This window comes from Euwallacea fornicatus, chromosome 26, assembly GCF_040115645.1.
Source record: "Euwallacea fornicatus isolate EFF26 chromosome 26, ASM4011564v1, whole genome shotgun sequence".
In the NCBI taxonomy this organism is placed as follows: Eukaryota; Metazoa; Arthropoda; class Insecta; order Coleoptera; family Curculionidae; genus Euwallacea; species Euwallacea fornicatus.
In genome coordinates this window covers 2,550,826-2,569,721 of record NC_089566.1, presented here as the reverse complement: position 1 = coordinate 2,569,721, position 18,896 = coordinate 2,550,826, and the positions used below count along the sequence as shown (strand labels likewise).

At 38.9% G+C, this 18,896-nt stretch overlaps 1 protein-coding gene and 1 long non-coding RNA gene across 12 annotated transcripts in view; one reads left to right on the top strand and one right to left on the bottom strand.

Annotated features, from left to right (window-relative positions):
• Nucleotides 1-18,896, bottom strand: part of LOC136347076 (forkhead box protein P1-like) — a 167,315-nt gene that overhangs the window by 45,383 nt on the left and 103,036 nt on the right. For all 10 annotated transcript variants that reach the window (XM_066296727.1, XM_066296726.1, XM_066296739.1 and 7 more), the window contains exon 3: nucleotides 4,836-4,958. In XM_066296727.1, coding sequence (XP_066152824.1) covers nucleotides 4,836-4,958 — 123 coding nt within the window. The remainder of the gene's footprint in view (nucleotides 1-4,835; nucleotides 4,959-18,896) is intronic.
• The window catches only part of LOC136347117 (uncharacterized), a 118,956-nt gene that overhangs the window by 84,454 nt on the left and 15,606 nt on the right, over nucleotides 1-18,896 (top strand). The window contains exon 4 of one of the 2 annotated variants that reach the window (XR_010733433.1): nucleotides 487-698. The exons of the other annotated variant lie outside the window; for it this stretch is intronic. This is a non-coding gene — a long non-coding RNA (uncharacterized lncRNA). Of the gene's footprint in view, nucleotides 1-486; nucleotides 699-18,896 lie in introns of those variants that run through there. 2 annotated transcript variants of the gene reach the window in all.

The following is an 18,896-nucleotide window of genomic DNA, read 5'->3' as shown; positions in this document are numbered from 1 at the left end:
TGAGCCGGATATGGAACAAACGAGCGTACATGAGAGCACATCATCGAGGGGGCACCTTCATATAAACTTCATAAAACATAGGATGATCCTATTTTTTTTCCATTATTTTCTACCCGCTTTTAACTCTGTTCTGGACCATGATTTTAGGAAAATTGATTGCACTATTCAAACCGGTGGCATAATTTGCACCTGCACATGACGCTAAATTTCCAAACGAAGATGTTAATCCTGCCGTTTCATCTGGTGTTTCCCCTGTTTCTAATTTTGAAACGGCAAAATCTTGCACAAGTAAAATAATTCAATAAAATGCTTATTCTAAAACTTGAACGACGTCCATATGAGAAAATAAATTGGGATTTTACTTGGAACGCCCAGTACAAATCGTCCGAATTGTTTAATTCCTATTTCCCATTTCAGTCGAGTCCTCGGCTGATGTCAGGACCAAATTCCTAATTAAAATCAAGATTGACCTTTATTATTTTTTAGTTTGGCTCTGTACGCTACTGGTGATCGGAGACGAAGTGCTGACGTAGCAGTGCAAGACTCGAGAGCCCAAATGGACACGGCGGTCAGCTAATGGCCAAACGGGTGCCACTTATTCGCCTTCGACTAAATTGTTAAGGACGGCAAAAACAGTTTGATCTGGGGACTTTGCAGAGACGGACTTGGATTTTTCACATGCCGCGACGGGATGCGAACGAAGGTGAGGGCGTCGTCACGGTCGGGACGTTCACCAACCGACTGTGGGGGAAAAATTGTGCGCGAATGCGGTTCTGTAACGCTGCCCTTACATATATGAGCCACCAATGCAAAGAAACACCGTCAGCAGCCTTGAATGGGAAATAATTTAAATGCCATCATCGGACCGCTTAAATCGATAAAACTGACCGAATTAATTATCCGACGGGACACGGTGTTTAACTTAACTTTCTGCTTTCCGGACGTATTCCTCGTCTCTTTGAGTATATTTGCTGATCTAGTGAGGATTGATTAGATTTTTTCAAAAGTGGGCTTACGCAGCTCTTGAAATTACGTAGTCAACCCTTCCGCTGAGTGGCAATTGACAAATTGGTAAAAACCAAACAAATTTAGAGGAATCACAGTGCCGAAATTCGACAAAGTAATTTCGGTAATTACTCGATATATTTTAGAAACGGAACGTGTCGTCGATAAATTCTCTTCAAACTTCGTTTCCCCCGTGGCGGCACCCCTCTGCGAGGGGGAGGGGGACTCGCGTCTCGCTAAAGCCGGCTTTTATCTTCGCTAATCCACTTTGAATTGGAAGTAAGCAAATAATTTTGAACACGTTGCATTTTTGACCCTTTCTGTTTTCTTTCGTTGGGACGGCAGCGTTTTTTCATCCTGCAAGAGGAGTATCAACGCACCCCGTGACAGCAGCGATAATCGTCAGATTAAAAGATTTTTACTTCGGCTAATGAGCGCTCATTTTTATCGCCCACCCCCGCGAACGTAACGATATCAAAATACACGTAAACAAGGGATGTAAGCGTTTTCAACAATTCCGTCATTTATCCGAACACCTCCCCCGGGGGAGGACTGCAGAGGGAGGAGGAGGGGAGGAGGGGAGGGGGGGGGGTCCTAATGTGGAAATGTTGGGAGAATGAAAATTAGGAAAATATTTATTCTTACACGCGGTGACTCATTTTAAAAGGAAATATTTGCGGAATATAAATTACTTTCTTCTGAACGCTGCGTGCGAGATTGTGCTTATCTAGAGACCCAACATTCCCGGATTGTATCGTGCTCTTCGAGAACACGGTTAGTTTACCTCAGGCTGCGACGATTACTTTTGCATAACTTTGAAATGTATAACACACACAGTCTTTAATTCTGCGGAAGCCGTGCCCGGTTTCTTCTATTCCGTTCACAAAAGGAGTACAAATCAGTTCCACTAACAAAAGGCTAAAGCCCGGAGAAGTTCATGATTGGATCTGTCTTAAGACGTCGGAAACTTCGCCATAATTTCACACGTCGCTAGAGTTATTTATCTTTTAGAAATTGGTCCCGATTTTCGCGTCTGTCGGCTGTCATTTCGTCGATATGAAGAGCACTAAACCTGAGGAATCGTGCGGAATATTCTGCAACGAAATTGATGTGTAAATAGGACAATGTGCATATGCAAATAATGCATCTGGTAGCTTAGAAAGCGGCTTTCGTGAAGTCCGTCGGTCCGGCCGGTAGTCGTCGGGTCGCCAGTGTTGACGTTTAGCGATATAGCCTCATGCAAAGACTAAATTGAATTTGGGACTAGCCGGTCTTGTTTGGATTCCAGGATGGTTGTTTAGTTTGCCGGAACAAAGAAAACAGCCATGTGTTTATTCTGCTTGAAATAGCAAGCCACTCCCCTGGTGCCGCCACCGACGCCGCCGCCGCCGCTGAAGAGATATACCTACGTACGCGGCCTGTGGTCAGAACATTTACCTTCGTTCTATCCCGGACCATTCCGCCGCTCTTTTATCTTTCCTCTTTGTTTATTTTCCCCCTTAAAGTGCAAACAATGGCATTTTTCGGAGCTGCACTTACTGTCCTCTTGAACAACCGTTAAAATGCAGTTGACGCGAGGCAGCTCCAAAACACTGAATACAAAGGATTCGACGAAGAGGAAAAAATGCCTACACGGGCACAAAAGCAATATCGCCTCTTATTTGCTATTTTTTTTATCGATGAAAATCTCATGTCATTGGGTGATAGCTTCTCGCGAGAAGCGACTACGATCATATATTTTCTAAGCATTAAGAGCTGACACGCTTCGACCGGTCATGCAGAAATCTTGCAGCTGTCTCGTATATTGGGGATTCTCTCGAAGGTCTCCGATATACACCCTACATCCTGCGAACAAATTTATTTCCTTCTTATACTTTTAATGCGTTTCTCCTTCCTGAAAAAACTTAACGACAACATTTTCTTCAATTTAAATCTCGTTTCCGTGTCTGCAGTCGGGGTTCAAATTAAGCCGTAAAAGTTGCATCTTCAATTGTCCCGTCACCGTTGGCCTTCGAATTTCACAATCACATTCCAAAATTCCGGAATTGGCGTGGAGGAAATTCAATCAACAACAAACAAATTCAGGACCGCCCAGAGGAGAATAGCTAGTAGAGTCACTGCGTTGGTGAAAATTCAATGAACATGGCGAGTATTGCGAATTTTTATGGATAAATTCGAATATTACGTCATATCCGGTTTGGCCAGGACTGACCCCCCAATTTTCAATTTTTAAATTTCGCATAGAAAGGGGTTAAAAACAGAAAAAATTAAGGAAAACGTCCTCGTTGCTCACTGGTAATTGCAACGGTTTGCGAGGCTCTGAGAACTGATGTGTAACTCTATCGTGAGAATTAGAAGCGCATAACTATGGATTCAGTAAAAAATTGAGCGTTTTACGTTGTGACGTAATTCAAAAAGAAAAAAGATGTCGTTTGTCGCTCAAACGTTCGTAAAAACTATTAAAAACGGGGCACGTTCCTGATTTTCGCGGATAACTCGAAGAAATCTCAATTTTGTAGCACTGTACATTCGAAGCAGGCAAATTCACAAGTAGCATATTCAGAACTTTTTTTCGGCCTCTATTTAGGTAATCTAATGTAATTTTTATCACAACGAAAAGAAAACAGCTCTTGTTTTCCTTGGTAATGCAAAGAAACTAGCCAGTGGTCTTTCCCGACATCTTGGGGGGTTTCTGGATACGTTGCCCCAGGCCGTCAACGCGTTTGGTTAGGATAAAAATGGCAAAATTGCCAACATCGACAGCGCAGCTTGATTTTCATGGGCTATATTATTATCTTTTACGAGCGATATAAAAAGAGTTTAACAGAAGAAAATCGAACACGTGGACCTAAAGAACTAATTTTAATAAAAATTGAGGTTTCAGAACGAAGTGAAGAAAAATGTGGCCCAATAAAGCCGGTAGAAACTTTCTGTTTTCAATTTAAATTGGAGACGACATTTAAAACTGGCGAAGTTCACCGAAATCGCATTAAATTATATCTAAAACCTCTTTTTAATTTCGACGGATGCACTGACCGAACTCCGGGAGGTGAGAAAAGCCGCGCGAAAAAATTCCAGGCCCAAACGAGGCGACACCTGGCGTTTGTAAAAGTCTTTAATTAAAATGCCCGGCCAAAAACAAGGAGTGTTGTAAAATTAGGCTGCTTTCTAATTATGCAGCAAGCAGCGCAAATATCCTAATTTCGAAAGCGGAGAAGTTTATCGAACACATCCATCAACGGGAAATATTCTCTTTTAATTTATACCCTCCTTCCCAGAATCATGCCCACGAGTCACAACAAACGGTCCAGGCGTTGAAGGAAAAACTTCCATAAAAGTCTTACGAAACAACATATGGCACGAATGGTCTAAAAGGGGCCGAGCAGCGTCAGATGAATATCGATCACCCACTATAAAAAGTAAACGATAAAACGTTATCTTCAGACCCGTAGGGAAGGAATTATCGAAAATCCTAATCTGCAATTATTTCTATTTACCGTTTGAAGTATGGTTCCAGAACAAAAAAAAAACAAAAAAAAAACGAGGAAGGTGCTCTATCCTTTTTAATCAGCCGCTCTCTAAAATAGAGCGATCCCACCCGTTCAGATACCCGTTGCACCGCCCCCTCCCTTTTCAATGCGCCCCCCGCCCCTCGGGCCTCGTCCCGCGTCTCGTACTAATGCACTGGATTTTTCATCTTAATTGAAAGCGTTTTGGCCAGATGTCTCCAAACATAAAACGGGGAGAAGGGTGTATTCCTTTGATTTCGTAATGTTGTATCCCGAGATAAATTCAATCGGCACCTCTGGTCAAGCAAAGAGAGCTCTTACCTGTTCGACGTCATCCTGATGCACGCTATCATTCGGGGTCGTTGAGGCAGACGGTCTTTGTGACGTTGATAAGTTGATAGCACCATCCCCATCGGTCATATCCTGATCCATAGTTCCATCATCCTGCAAAATATATACCAAGCTAAATACATAGTTGTGCTCTATTTCAGATTTACTGTGACGATCATCCCCTCATATTCCAACAATAAAACTTCATGAAGTCTTTTGTTATTTTTTTTTTATTTATGAGGTCTAAAGCACAATACAATTAGCAAATCACACACTTCCACTCATTGATCTAACAGTTCTTCGTCTCTAATTTCACCACCAAAATAGTTCCTGCTTTGTCATCTTCTTTGCAGACTCGGCACATTTCCTTACTTTGCCAGTCTCCTTTGAAAGTTCAGCAACCTTTACAGTAGACAGAAGCTTTTTCTTCTTGTTTAATATGTGCTTTGCACTGAGTTTCACCGAATCCCTACATTTCCTGATGGTTCGGAGATTCAGATTCGAGCTTCTTCTAGCGTTCCTTCATCGATTGTTTCTTTTCTTACAATAAATATTCATGGCAAGAGCCTCTTCCTTGTTCCATTTAGAAAAACACTGACTTCTTCATTAGGCTTTCCATCTTCAACCGTGGTAGAATTATTTTTTAAAAAATTGAAAATAAATACATTAACAACATTGGGCCAAATTTTAATATGAATATGTGAAGTTGCGGACAACACAAACTGGCAGACCAGATTTTTATGGATTTCTTTGACTTTAAACATTTCCCGGAGAAAAATCACCAAAAAAAAACAAAAGTCATTCAACGCCGGTGAGGGAATGAGCTCCCGGATTAGTTGTTTCGGATTTTTCTCCGCCTCAACCAAGCCTCCGGCCGTCTGATGAGTGCCAATAGGCACGAAACCGGTAACCGCTCGGGATTCTGCGTCCACTGATGGAATGTGAAACGAACGTGGGAGTGCTCGTTCCAGTGAGTCATTGGAGTTTAATAGATTTTAAAGTCTTGGTCAATTTAAAAGCACTTAACCTACAGTATGTCCGAAATTGTATGGCTATCTTGAGAACTACAAGACCTGGAAAAATGGCTAAATGAGGGCAATTGAAGGGAATTTGATAGCCAGTTCGATGACCTTTTGAAAACGATTTAAACATTTTTCCTTATGTAAGAAGGCGACTCTAAGTAGATTTCAAGAAATATTTAGACTTAACATGTATGTGGTGATGCATTTATTGTGACTAAATCACAGAAGTCGAAATGCTAATAATTATATTATAATAAAAAATTATGCCATTCAATGTGTATTGAGTGAATCGAACTAGAGGTCCGTTTAATTGAAAAAAAATATAGTCAGGTAAATCTCAGTGCACTACACCTCCAAATTTTTATATTTGGGGATATGGAAAAGATTAAACGTAAAAATTTAACTTCTCATCACTACAGGTTTAACAGTTCGAAGTGAGAGTTCAACATGTTTCAGGGAGTATGAAGGAAAGCGTAGCTGAGTCATCCATACAGTCTGGCAAATACATTAAAAGTGTATTCTCACAGATGTACAGTGTAATCATTTAATCTTGATAACATTTCATTTTGCAACAATTTTTTTGTTTTCAAAGATATCGATATGAGACAAATGCTATTTTATAGAACTTCTTCGCAGTTTTTATATACAGTGTGACCCGTTTGTTTGGAGGTCAGCCTGTAAAAAGGATATTGATTGTGCGATTTAGCCCGGATTTTTTACTATTACGGAGCTCGATATTCTGCACATTTTCAGCAAAACTCGCCTGGTTGACATGAAATTAAAGGCTTACTGTGACAGTTTCTAGGAGCAAAATTTTAACAAATCATATTAGCGATTTTTTTAGAAAAAATCTGTGCCCGCCACTGGATTGGCCACCACTCACAACGGGCTTTGGTAATAACGATTTTGTGGAAGAATTACAAATGCACACTGGGTTCTTACATCTTCTTATACTTTATCTTGGTATATTAAGACCCAAACTAACCATATCAATACCATTTCGGGGATTGTCGTTGAAATATTGCAAAATTTAGTTGATATTTAGGAAAAGCACACGGCGGCCATTTTGCCTCGTTACTTCGACTTACCGGTGTATCTGGACCGTCTGATGTTGAACTCTGCATTCGGCCGCACCCTCTGCTGCCGGGCGCACGTTTTCACCAACAAGACGAACAATTTCTGTTTTTCCTCTTACAATTCACAATTTTCCACTCACACACCACGAATCGGCCACAATTATCACGATTAACAATCTAATTTGCATCGAGCACAAATACGTTCTGACATCGATGTTGATGTTTGTTGCGTTTGTTGACAGTTAAACCCTTCACTTGTTCTCCATAGCCCACTATGAAATTTTGAAAATAAACAAATACTGAGGGTGCAGCTTTAATTCTCGTAGGAAATCGTTATTGCTTAAAATATTTCGATAAAATCCCGTACAGGCCCGTCTTGAGGGGTGGCCAATCCAGTGGCGTGCTCAGATTTTTTCTAAAAAATCGCCAATATGATTTATTAAAATTTAGCTCCTATAACCTGTCATAGTAGCCCTTGAATTTCATGTCAACCAGACCATTTTTGATGAAAATGTGCAGTTTATCAAGTTCTATAATTAAAAAAAAATCCGGGCTAAATTGCACAATCAATAAACTTTTTACAGACTGACCCCAAAACAAATGGATCACTGTATATTTCAAATGAAATCTCATAACTGTAAAATTTTGACACTGGTTGATGTGACATTAGTTTGTTAAATGGATCATCCTGTATGTTTTTTGATTTCCGTATGTTAAGCAAAATTCTAAAGATATTTTGTATAAAACTTAATATATATATATTTCTCACTGTTAGGTTATTATTTCGGTTTAAAAATTGAATAGAGTTTTCTTATTACGCCGGTAGCCTCTAAGTTAAATGGTTTTTAATTAAAACTAAAATTAAAATTTGACAATGTTGGATTTTTGTTCGGATACATGTACATATATCCGTGAAAAGTAAAGTTTATGAGGCCCCATGCAATGACTTTCAAGAATTAAAATTAAAAATAACAAACGCTGTCTAAAAATGAAGACAGAAACAAGAAATTATCATTAATTCTCAAAGACATACCATTAAACTTTATCAAAAATGCGTTGAGCACCAGGGTTGTCACGTTTGGCAATTTTTCTAACGCATATTAGTAGATAATTAATTGTTATTTGTTTTTAATAGTCAATCATTATTTTTATTGGTTGCTTAATAGATGTACAATATAATTATAGGTTTACGGGATTTATAGACAAAAATCGTTTCAATACGGTGTGCTATTATTATTATTATTTGCTGAAAGCAAATCGTTAACTTTAACAAGGCCATTTAAGTCATTGACCGTTTTATATGAAAACTACTTTCGATTTTTAAATTGGCATATGAAGCTAACGGTAAGAGATAGACACGCGAAGCGTCATATAAAATATGTTAAGAATTTTTCCTGGGACACGAAAATGAGAAAGTACACAGGTTTTTTCATTTAAAGAAATGCTAGTTACTTCAATAAATGTCAAAATTTGACAATTGTAAGAATTCATTTGAAATTTACGAAAAAAATTGTGAAGAAGTCCTGGAGAAAAGCCTTTGTCGCGTACCAACATCTTTGAAAACAAAAAAGTTGTTGCAAAACGAAATGTTGTCGAGATAAAATTATTACACCGTACGTCATTTTGAAAATTTAGATTAAGTTAATTTTATCAGCTAGTTAAGTATTTCAGGTTGTTTAGGCGTTTTGTGCAGCGAAGGAAGCCGAGGTCCCGCTCACCTTCATGCATAGACGTATACACATCTTCATCTAAATATTCCTATGAATTGTGATATACCGGTGGAAGGGAAAAAAGTTCCTTTCAACTGTGTCAAAGATAATATCGTAGGCACAGGAAAATAAAACGTTCGTTGAAAGTGATACGTCAGAACCGAAACGTCGCAGCTGGTAATTAAATCAGTAAGAAATAGTTCGCAAAGAGTCGCTTTCAGAGCGGTTTTAAAGACTTGAAAAATATTTCGAATTCGTGAATTTATAGCGCCTTTTCGAAAATTCGGTTTCTGAGAAAATTCCAAAACCGAAAGAACATAAAATCGTCTTCAAAACGGCATTAAATTTCCTGCAACTTTTCTCATTTAACCATTATCCCACCTGTTATAATTCTCAAAGTAGCAATTTAGACCGCACTATATACACCGCGGAGGAGCTTCGTGTGACTTATGAATATAAGGGAAACAGGCCTGGTTTGCTCTCATCGTGAACGATTTGAACGAAACTGATCCGACGTAACGTACCTTCACGTGGAACCTGTACACCTAGAAATTGTTTCAAACAACCCCAAATCTAACGGTTCATAAAATCTTATTTGTGGCCCTTAAAAAGAAACAGTAAATCTTTTTATAATGAAACGTGAGTTAAGTATAATTTAAAGCAAACAGGGGAGCTCTATCGTATCACTGCTGCACTTTTGGAAGTGACGCTCCATAAAATAATTACGTTGCCCCTTGGAATCGCCCTCATGATACCGAAAAAATATTAACCGCCACTATTTTCTTTACGGAGATCTGCAGAATTGAACGTAAAAATATCTCACAAAGCGGGAAAAAATTTGTTGGTACCGCCCCTGGTCCTAGTTACATACACTACTGAATTATATTAAAGTTTTAGATACGATTGTCAGTGCTCTCTGTCCTAAATAAAGAAAACGGTCAACCCCTGCCTGAAATTATTTGCTTACCTCCCTGAAAATGCCAATCAGACTTGTTCGTTTCCGGTTAGGCAATCGTACAACTTAAAAGTGATTTTGGGTTCGTTTAAGTGATCACCATGCGATTTATATATAGGGCGTTTCGCATTAGCGGGCCAATTGGCTAATCGGAGATTCCTTAAGCAGAAATAATTATGCTTTCCTTATGGCTTTTTCGTCTTTGGAGCTTTACGCTCGTTGCACAGGGTGTCGAAGTTAGTAAAAAAAAATTACTTTTGTTAATGACTCGTACGTTCCTTAATATATTTTAACGAAGTTTTGCGGTGATGTATAGTTCGAATGGCACATTTCCTATGATTTGGGTTAAAAAAAAATTGAAGAAACGATGAGGAAAATCGGAGAAGTGTACATGTTTGCCCCCCAATTTTTGTTTTGCGCACGCAAATTGTACATTTGTTTGGTTATTCCAATTAGTTGTTTTTTAGCTGGATTTCTGCGTTCTTGTAAAATTTCGATTTACACCTCAGTTTAGAAAATACTTCACCTTATTGTCCCCTAATACGCGAGCGATTTTTGTTTATGTCGAGAACGCAGTTCCAAAACGCACATGATTGCCGTTTTGGTAATGGCTGTACGTGGCACTTGGTAATTCCTTGATTTTCCATTCGCTGACTAATCACTCTCGTGCCAATACCCTGATAGTTATGGACAATTTGCCCATAACAATCTTCCCGGCTTGCTCAATTAAATAAATAAATAATGGAAGTCACGTATTGAGGGGCAATAAGCTGACACATTTTTTAAAGTAAGCCGTGAATGACAATTTTACAAGAATGAGGAAATCTAGATAAAGAAACAACTAATCTGAGTAACTAAACAATTGCACAATTGACGTGCGCACAAAAAAATGGGGGGGGGGGGGACGTTTACACGACCCCCATTTTCCCCATTGTTTCTCCAAACTTTCTTAGCCTCAATCATAGAAATCGTGCGCCTAATCGAACCAGGCATCACTGTAAAATTCGATTCAAATATGTCACGAAACACCCAAGCTATTAACAAAAGTAAACTTTTTTACTAATCTCAACACCCCCTGTGCATTGAATATGAGCCGCCAGAGAAAAATGTGTCATAAGAAAAGTCTAATTCTTTTCGCATAAGAAATCTTCGGTTAGCGGACTGACCTACTGAAACAAAACGCCCTGTATGTATTGTACTTTTTAATTAAATATCGCGTCGGCAGTCGGGGCACAGGGGCAGCGTCCCCGCGATATTGTTACAGGGTGCCGAAAAGGTCCATTTTTCAAGAGACTCACAATGGAAGTCGTTTAGGACGCTTGATTACTGACTTTCTTTTTTTCGCGTCCATTCATACGGTCGTCAAATAAAGTGGGAAAATGGCCATCGAAACTGGCCGACAGAACTTCTTATTTACAATTTCAAATGGGTAAAAAGAGAACGGAACAGAACTGGATTAGGGATAACTTTTTTTAGGCTCTCTCTCACTATTGGATGACGATGTAACAATTTTTAAAATCGCAGTAGTGGACCTTGTCAGAAAGGGGCGAATGAATGGACGCAAGATGCGGAAAATGTTCCCATAACGCAGATCTAAGCTTGCATATCAAATACCATTTTCTAGATTTGTGGTGATCCAGAGAAATTAATTAGGTAGATGAAGCCTGTCCTGCCCAAAAGTCTAGTGGACATATACGTTTGGGAGTAGTTGAGGGGGAGGTTGGTATGCGGAAGAGGGGTGAAGTGGAAACACACTCGAGAAGCGAGAACAATTGAGGCCGAATGTATCTAACGACCGGCGCAAGGCGTTGGGGTCCCCCGAAAGTGCCGAAACATAAAAAACTGCTTTTATTTTCTTATTTTCTTATTATTTATGATAATACGTTTCGGGGTTTCCTGAGGAAAAATTCGGGCAATTTATATTATACACGACCGGGGGTCCCCGGCGATGTTTTTTGCCGCTCTAATGCCTCATAACATTCCCAAGAACGTACCGAAGCGAAAGAGTCAAGTGGGTATTTAAGGGTTGTTGTCGAGTTCAAAGCCTCGTAGGCGCAAATATCTGAAAATATGCAAAGTAGGGCCGCCGGTGATTAGGTATTGCCACGGTGGCGAAGAAACCGCCTAATTGCAAATAGCGGTGCAACCCCATTGACGACTCTTCATGAATGTAAATGGTGTGATCCCCGGCTCCTTTCGATGCCCTTTTTTCTTTAATTTTTGTTTTTTACTTTTTTTATTTGCTTCCGAGTCGCGGGGCGGCCTGTGGCGGTGCCCTAAATCCGACCCAGTCGATTTGTTCCCCACTTCTTTCAATAGGACCGTGCTACAAATCAGCAATACTTCATTTTCAGGCGCACTTGCCTTTCTAATTTATTTCGACCTATTAAAATTCCGCTCGTTTCCTTCACTTGCAACTACTGAATATATAAAATTAGTTGCCCTCTTCGCTTCATTTCGTTATTTTCCCCTGGTACACTTACGAAATTCCGAGCTTCTCCAATTCCTTTCATTTTAATCAAGAAAAAATTACAATATGCGAACTAACCCTGATGCCCCCTTAGAAAGCAAAACTCATGACTATAGTTAAATTTTCACCACCTGAAGAAGCCTATAGAGGTACGGAAGTTTCATGCAACATATTTTCTGATGTGAACTTCGAACAAAAATCTTGAATATGCGAAGGGTCATTCGGTTCTTTGCGCGTCGGCATTACGCCACTGTAAACTTCTTCATTCGGGTACGAACACGTCAATAAATAATCACTAACGAATAAGTAATTATCGATTTAGCAACTGATCTTCAGTTTTGCAATCAGCATCAATCAGCTCTAATTTAACGATTTGATGACGCGCATGCGTCGCTGCACAATTACCAGAAATCCATCTACGTTGGAAATACCCGGTATTTCTCAGGGAGATCGCGAAAATAAAATTACAGGGATCCGAAAATGGTTTTACCATTGCAATTCAACTGCACGTTCATTCCTAGCTGGGGTACAATAAGAAGGACGAATTATTATACTTGGAAAACACCTGAGTATGTTCCTTTACAACACTAATTCCAGTGAAAACGGGGAAAAATGGGTATCGAAATACCAAACCAACCGATTCAAATAGTGCCTTATTGTTCGAGGTTCAACGCGCGTTGAGCAGGTGGAACTAAGATTTTTTCGAAGTTATTTAAAAAAAAAACAAAAAATCTACATAGAACACAGTAATACCTAGAATTTTGCAGGTAAGTCAGACAAGCGGAGGCCAGACAAAAAGAATCAAAATTAAGATCCTAATACTTATCCAGAAAACACTGTTAAATGTTATGGAAGGTTCATCCATTAACTAAGGTCTTGGCTTATCTTCTGAATCAATTATCGCTCTTTATCAGGTTTTGACTAAGATAAGGTTGTTTAACAGTTTTCTCCTTTTTAACGGAAACAGAACTACATACCATCGCATAAGTTAAAATTAGTACAGTTCTACTTACTTATGAGGAATCTTATCAGGTATGAGCATGAGAAGCTACCTCCAGCAAACTCCTATACTTCTTATGAATAAGACACCCCAACTCCAAGGTAAATAACACCGGATATGTTATAAATATATTGTTAATTAACAATGGACTATAAGAATCCAGACATCGTCCAGATATCGACTCTAAGCTTGGCTTCAAGATATCTGTAATACTCGTGCAGTAAAAAGTCATTAAAAGTGCTTCGTCTAAGTATTTTTTTAAATATGACTAACAGCTAACTTATACATACAGGGTGCGCCTAAAACGACTATACAACGCATGTGCCGAAATACTTGAATAAAAAATGGCGTTTTAGGCAGTTACCTACATCCAACTTCGGTTTGCCACTACACGGTGCGAAATTTCTTAAATTAATATAATTTTTCCGAAATAATTGTTAAACGCTTTCGTCAGAGTTCGGGGTTCCGTTCGGGTTTCGCATTCGGGGTACGGTTCGGATTCAGGCTTCGGGTTTAGTATTCGTGTCACGAGTTCAGGTTCCGATTTCGGAGTTAGTTGGCACCAAGAGTTATTACATATATGGACGTATTTTGACTTAAACGAGAATTTTTTTAATGCACGAAAATATTGAAAATACCGCGTGGTCCATAAACAACAGTTTGAATTTTTGTTATCACCCCTACGAATACCTTTTTTCTGCAACCACCTGACTTTGTCCTAAAATCTTTTTGAATTATTTCCGATACCTTGCAATTCGTCCTTCAATCTATCAAGCGTCTTCTAATACATGAACAACAACTCATAAGAGTTAATCATTGACATGTTACACGGATTCATTGAAATAATCAGATGAACCGCCACTATAATCCCTAGTTTAACATGTATAAACTCGTCTCCGAATTCCGTTTCTTCGTAATTTTATAAAAACATGAAACATCCGCCTTGAAATGTGATCCTAAAATCAGGCTCCATAATTCAAATGAAATTCAATAAGTTCAAAATGGGCGCCGGATAGGGGTAACAGATCCAAATTTGCGACCGGCACTGGCACAGCAAGACAACCTGATGATAGATTCATCAAGCAAATCTTAAATCAATAATAAATGCCGGAGATACAGACGTAGAAATTAAATTTAAAAAGTTCTTCGACAAAATCTGCGACAGCAAAAAAAGTCATAAACTCAATTTCTGTTCTGCTGGAAGTGGAGATGGCAAAATGTAAACGTCATGTACGAGAGGGTTACTTTCTCGTGCACCACATTGTTGCTAAATATTATAATTTATCACGTTACGTTTCTTCTTAATGCCGATTTCGCGCACGGAAAATGGCCAACTTTGCCAGATTAGATCTTGGTCGCCATTTTAATGGATCCAGTGCGCACTTTTTGCTTTTCCGATATCAATTCAAGACTGTCGACTGAAGATTCCCTGAATGCCACAAAACAAAAAATCTGGGATTTCCGAGGAAAAAATCGAGAAATATTATAATTCGAGACTTTATACACCCGGTATTTCAGCATCGCAATTTTAGAGACACATCTGAACTTGCGCTGATACATCTGTTTTTTATTACATTATATATATGCAATTAAATATACGCGATAATATGTTATATATGATAATTAGCAATCATCTTTATGGTGATTTCAGTCCGACTACGTAAATGTAGCGACGTAGACGTAACTCTATTTATGGGTTTCCCCTGTGTAAATAAATTAATCAGATTACGCTTCAACAAAGATTTGCGTACAAATTGGGGCTCCCAATTGAAGCGCCTTATGTTTTAGTGAATTAAAGAGAATCATAAATTTTTTTCTGATATTTTTTGAGAAAAGCACTGGCCCGCTCATACCCCGCACATATTTATACACAGGGCAAGTGCAGACCAGCTGCTGGAGCGAGCGCGTGTTAGCTACATAAGGCATATAAGCCAGCATATCGCAGCCACATAAGCTATTTGGTCAAATGCGGGGAAGAAAAAGAAAAAGATGGCGACAGGACCGGAAGCATTAACTGTTGAATAGGTTAAAGATGGGTTAATTAGAGACAAGTAGCCAAAGCAAAAATCAGAAAAACAACAGCGTGAACAAATTCATCAAGTATTGTCCTGATAACGTTGGTAGCAGTAACTTGTGCGTTGCTTGCAAATGCGATTTTCGACTTTATGTTGACCATCAACAGTGGGTTCAATGCTTCAGTTGCAGGCAGTGGATGTGCGGCATTTTCAACAGAAGTTCGAAAGAGAAGCAATGAGAATGTGAGAAATATGTTGAGGAAGGTCAATAATGTTCAATAATTAACCTGCAAAATAAAAATTAACAATTTTTTTTACTTTATAGCTGTTTACGCAATAAAATTATTAGTTATATATTGCGCCATTTTTTAAAGTCACATCTCTAATTATTAAATTTTTTGTCTTGAATTATTTTTTTAAAGTTTTTATTTAGTTTAAAAGTTTGCAATTTATAAACTGCGCCAGATTTTTTTAATGAGATAAAAAGCAGTATGCAGCTGAATTGTTGCTGATGCTGTTCTTGCCTCTTGTCCTACGATATACGGCATGAAAGTATTTCACAGCGACGTGTACACACTTGTTTCATTTTCGGGGTGCAGAGCGGTTGACCTTTTTTACATTTTCCCATAATATTGAATTTTATGACGCAAATTTGACGTTTTCGCTTAATTTAATTAAGTGACAATAGCCCGAGCTCAAACTTGTTTTTTATTCGTCTGACGAGTTGGAGTCTGCTATCAAAGTACGTTCTGGATGTTTGGTCGGAGGTGACGATCGCAAGAACATTTCGCAGGTAACGTCTTTTGTTAGAATCGTTGGCTTCGATTGTGACCAAATTAAAAACGTTACAAGACATATTTTTTACGAAACCCCCGCGGATTTCGAAGTGGATTCAAAATCAACTTTATCGGAGTCGTAACAATTGGGTTTTTATCAGTCGATAGGATACGGTTAAATCTCTTCGGCAGGGCTAAGAGGGGCTCAAAGGGGAGTGAAGCGAATGAGAAGAAGGAAATACGGAAAACAAATACTTAATTCGCCATGGATGATAAGAAACGGACTTCGATTATTGGTCAAAAATCCCAATAACACAAAAACACTTGTGGGGATCGGGGAAGTAGGTTTTAATTATTTTCGGCTTAACCCCAGTAAAATGAAAAGTTAAAAATCGGAGGGAAAAACGGGGTTAAAGGAGGAACACCGACCGTTTGACTGTATTACCGAGTGGCTTGTTCAAAAGCAGTGGCAAGCGAAAAGATAACTGGAGGACGTATTATCCAGATTATCCCTTAAACGGTATAAATGACCATGAGGGACCAGCTTTGTGTGTGTCTGCGTCTTATCGGCTTCCTGTAAATGTTTAGTGCACGATGAGGGCTCGGTGGTCATTTTTAAACGTTCTTCAGATTTATCTCTTAAATTATCCACCATTCGAAGCGTAACATTGGAAATTAACTAATTTATTAAGCAATTACCGAAACAGACTAAATTGGTTGTTTTGCGCCCTACTGTGAGTGACATTATCAAATTCGGGTTGTTTTGTTTTGCTCCCCGCGTGTAAATCATTTCCTTTTGTCAAGCACCCGAAGAACTAATAAATAAAGCCGAAATTCAGGGAAATTTCGCAGAAATATCTGACAAATGCCTCATTAAGAGTTTCACAGCTGTTCGGCGGTAATTCCAGGACTCCTCAGGTATGTTAGCTGGATCGTTCATATAAAAACTGAGAAACAATCACTAAAGCTCCAATTAAGATTAATTAAATGATAAATCAACCCAAAGCGATAGTGTGAAATCTCTTCTATATTGATTAAGTGAAGGGTAAAGCTCTAATAAGCTCAGAGTAACGGATGGAGTTAAGGAGTCAGGACGTCGCCTCGAGCAACTGGAAACGATCTAAGAAGGGCCCATTCATTTGTTTGTTATGAATTATAGATGGCCGCCTCGGATCGCTTGCCTCCGATATTATGCCTGTTTTGTTCGGCGGTAAAAATGAAATACCGCTCTGTGGGTTAATTAAATGATTATTATATGAGCCTCCCCACCGTAGACGTATATCCCACCGCAGAAGAAATTGCTCATGCCACGGAGCAGGGGGCAAAAATACACTTGCAGAAAGCAAGTGAACGTGGGAATTCTCTACGTGCGCATGCGCACAAAACACTAGCAATTGTTTATTTGGACTGTGCTGATGATTGTTGTCAAAGTTAAATATCATTTTTTTTTTAAATTATGCTTTTGATTTTATAATATCTCCATAAATACGTTTTATGAAATGATTCATTATTGTCAAACCTCGCTTCAATTCGAACTTTATCTGTCACATTTTGCAGAAAAATTTAAACGTTGATATGCATATCGCCAGACCCCAGTCAAGGTGCCTACGTTTTAACCCCAGCTTCAACGCTACATTGTAAAGTGACTAACCCTAGACATAACAATAAGCTAAGAAGGATGAAGCCGTGACCGCGGCAACAATAACAATGCTTACTAAGTATTTTTCGGGTAAATGATTTTCATGATTTTACATATTTATGCATTTTATAGAATATAGGTAGTTCGAAATCCGAAACATAAAACCAACAGTTAAAAAAGAATTCCCACTACTTCTAGGTTGTTAATTCTCTCCCATCATCTTTGTTCCGTATCCGGTTTATTGTAACAACTTGATTAACCTCACTTTTTCACCCGCATGCGTAGATAAAGTGTTCCCAGCGAAGCAGTCATTTGTTTCAAGGCGTTGTTTTCACACATTTGTTCGCAACAGCTATCCTCAGTTCAATGTTTATTCTCTAACGTGTTTGGACCCGTAAGTTTGAACTAATTAGAATTTGAAATTTACAAATACGGCCTATCGAAGACTCTGTTCACACTCGACTAAACACATTTCAACAGCGTATATAATTTTAAGAGGATCAGGCATCAGAGGGATCTCCGCGCGGAAAATAAAGAAGTTTAAATTAGTCTCCATTGACGTACACAGGGCCGGTTCGCAAATTAACTGGCAATTAATCGGCGTATGCGTAAATCGTCGATAATAAAGACGTGGTGCAGAAATGCAATTTTTTCTATTTTATAACAAATTGGGGGACGAGATAAAGCAGTTTTGGAGCTCGTTTCAAGTAGTCGGAATTGCGAGTTACGCCTCTGGAACACCTTCGTCTAAAAAAAAGTAGGTTGACTGCTGGCTCTTCCACATAAACCGCTATCAGAGCGTGAAGGGGAAAAGAAGGCCTAAATTAGGGGATGATAGTATGATTATAACGTTTTTTCGACTGAAAAATAACCGTAGCTTTCGTTGTAAAAATATTGCCTCGTGCCGTGATATGAATAGCTAAATATTTATGCTAATACAAAGACGGTATAATGTACACTACTTGGAACGTTTTCACGCCTCTCTTTTCGGAGATTCGCTTGAAGTTGTACATTACAAACGATCCCACAAAGATTCAATGAGAATTGTAACGGAGAACTCGGGCAACGAAATAGAATACGAAATTCAACTTCATCCACACTCTTGTTAGTGCCACAAAACCCGAAAGTCTCCCCTTTGAAGATCATTCCCCCATTAATTGGCAAATGCCCGATAATTTTTACTGGGGTAGGTCAAAGCTGGATCATTTATTATCTCAGCTGGATTTTACGAGGAAAATACTATAGTCGTTCTTCCAATTAAACTGCTGACGGCAGTACCTGCAGAGACGTTAAATCGGCTCGTAAAGCAGCTGATTAAAGTGAGATTGTTTGCGTGTTTCGAATACATAAAAAAAAAATAAATAAAGAAAAACAGATTCGGCGTTGGCAA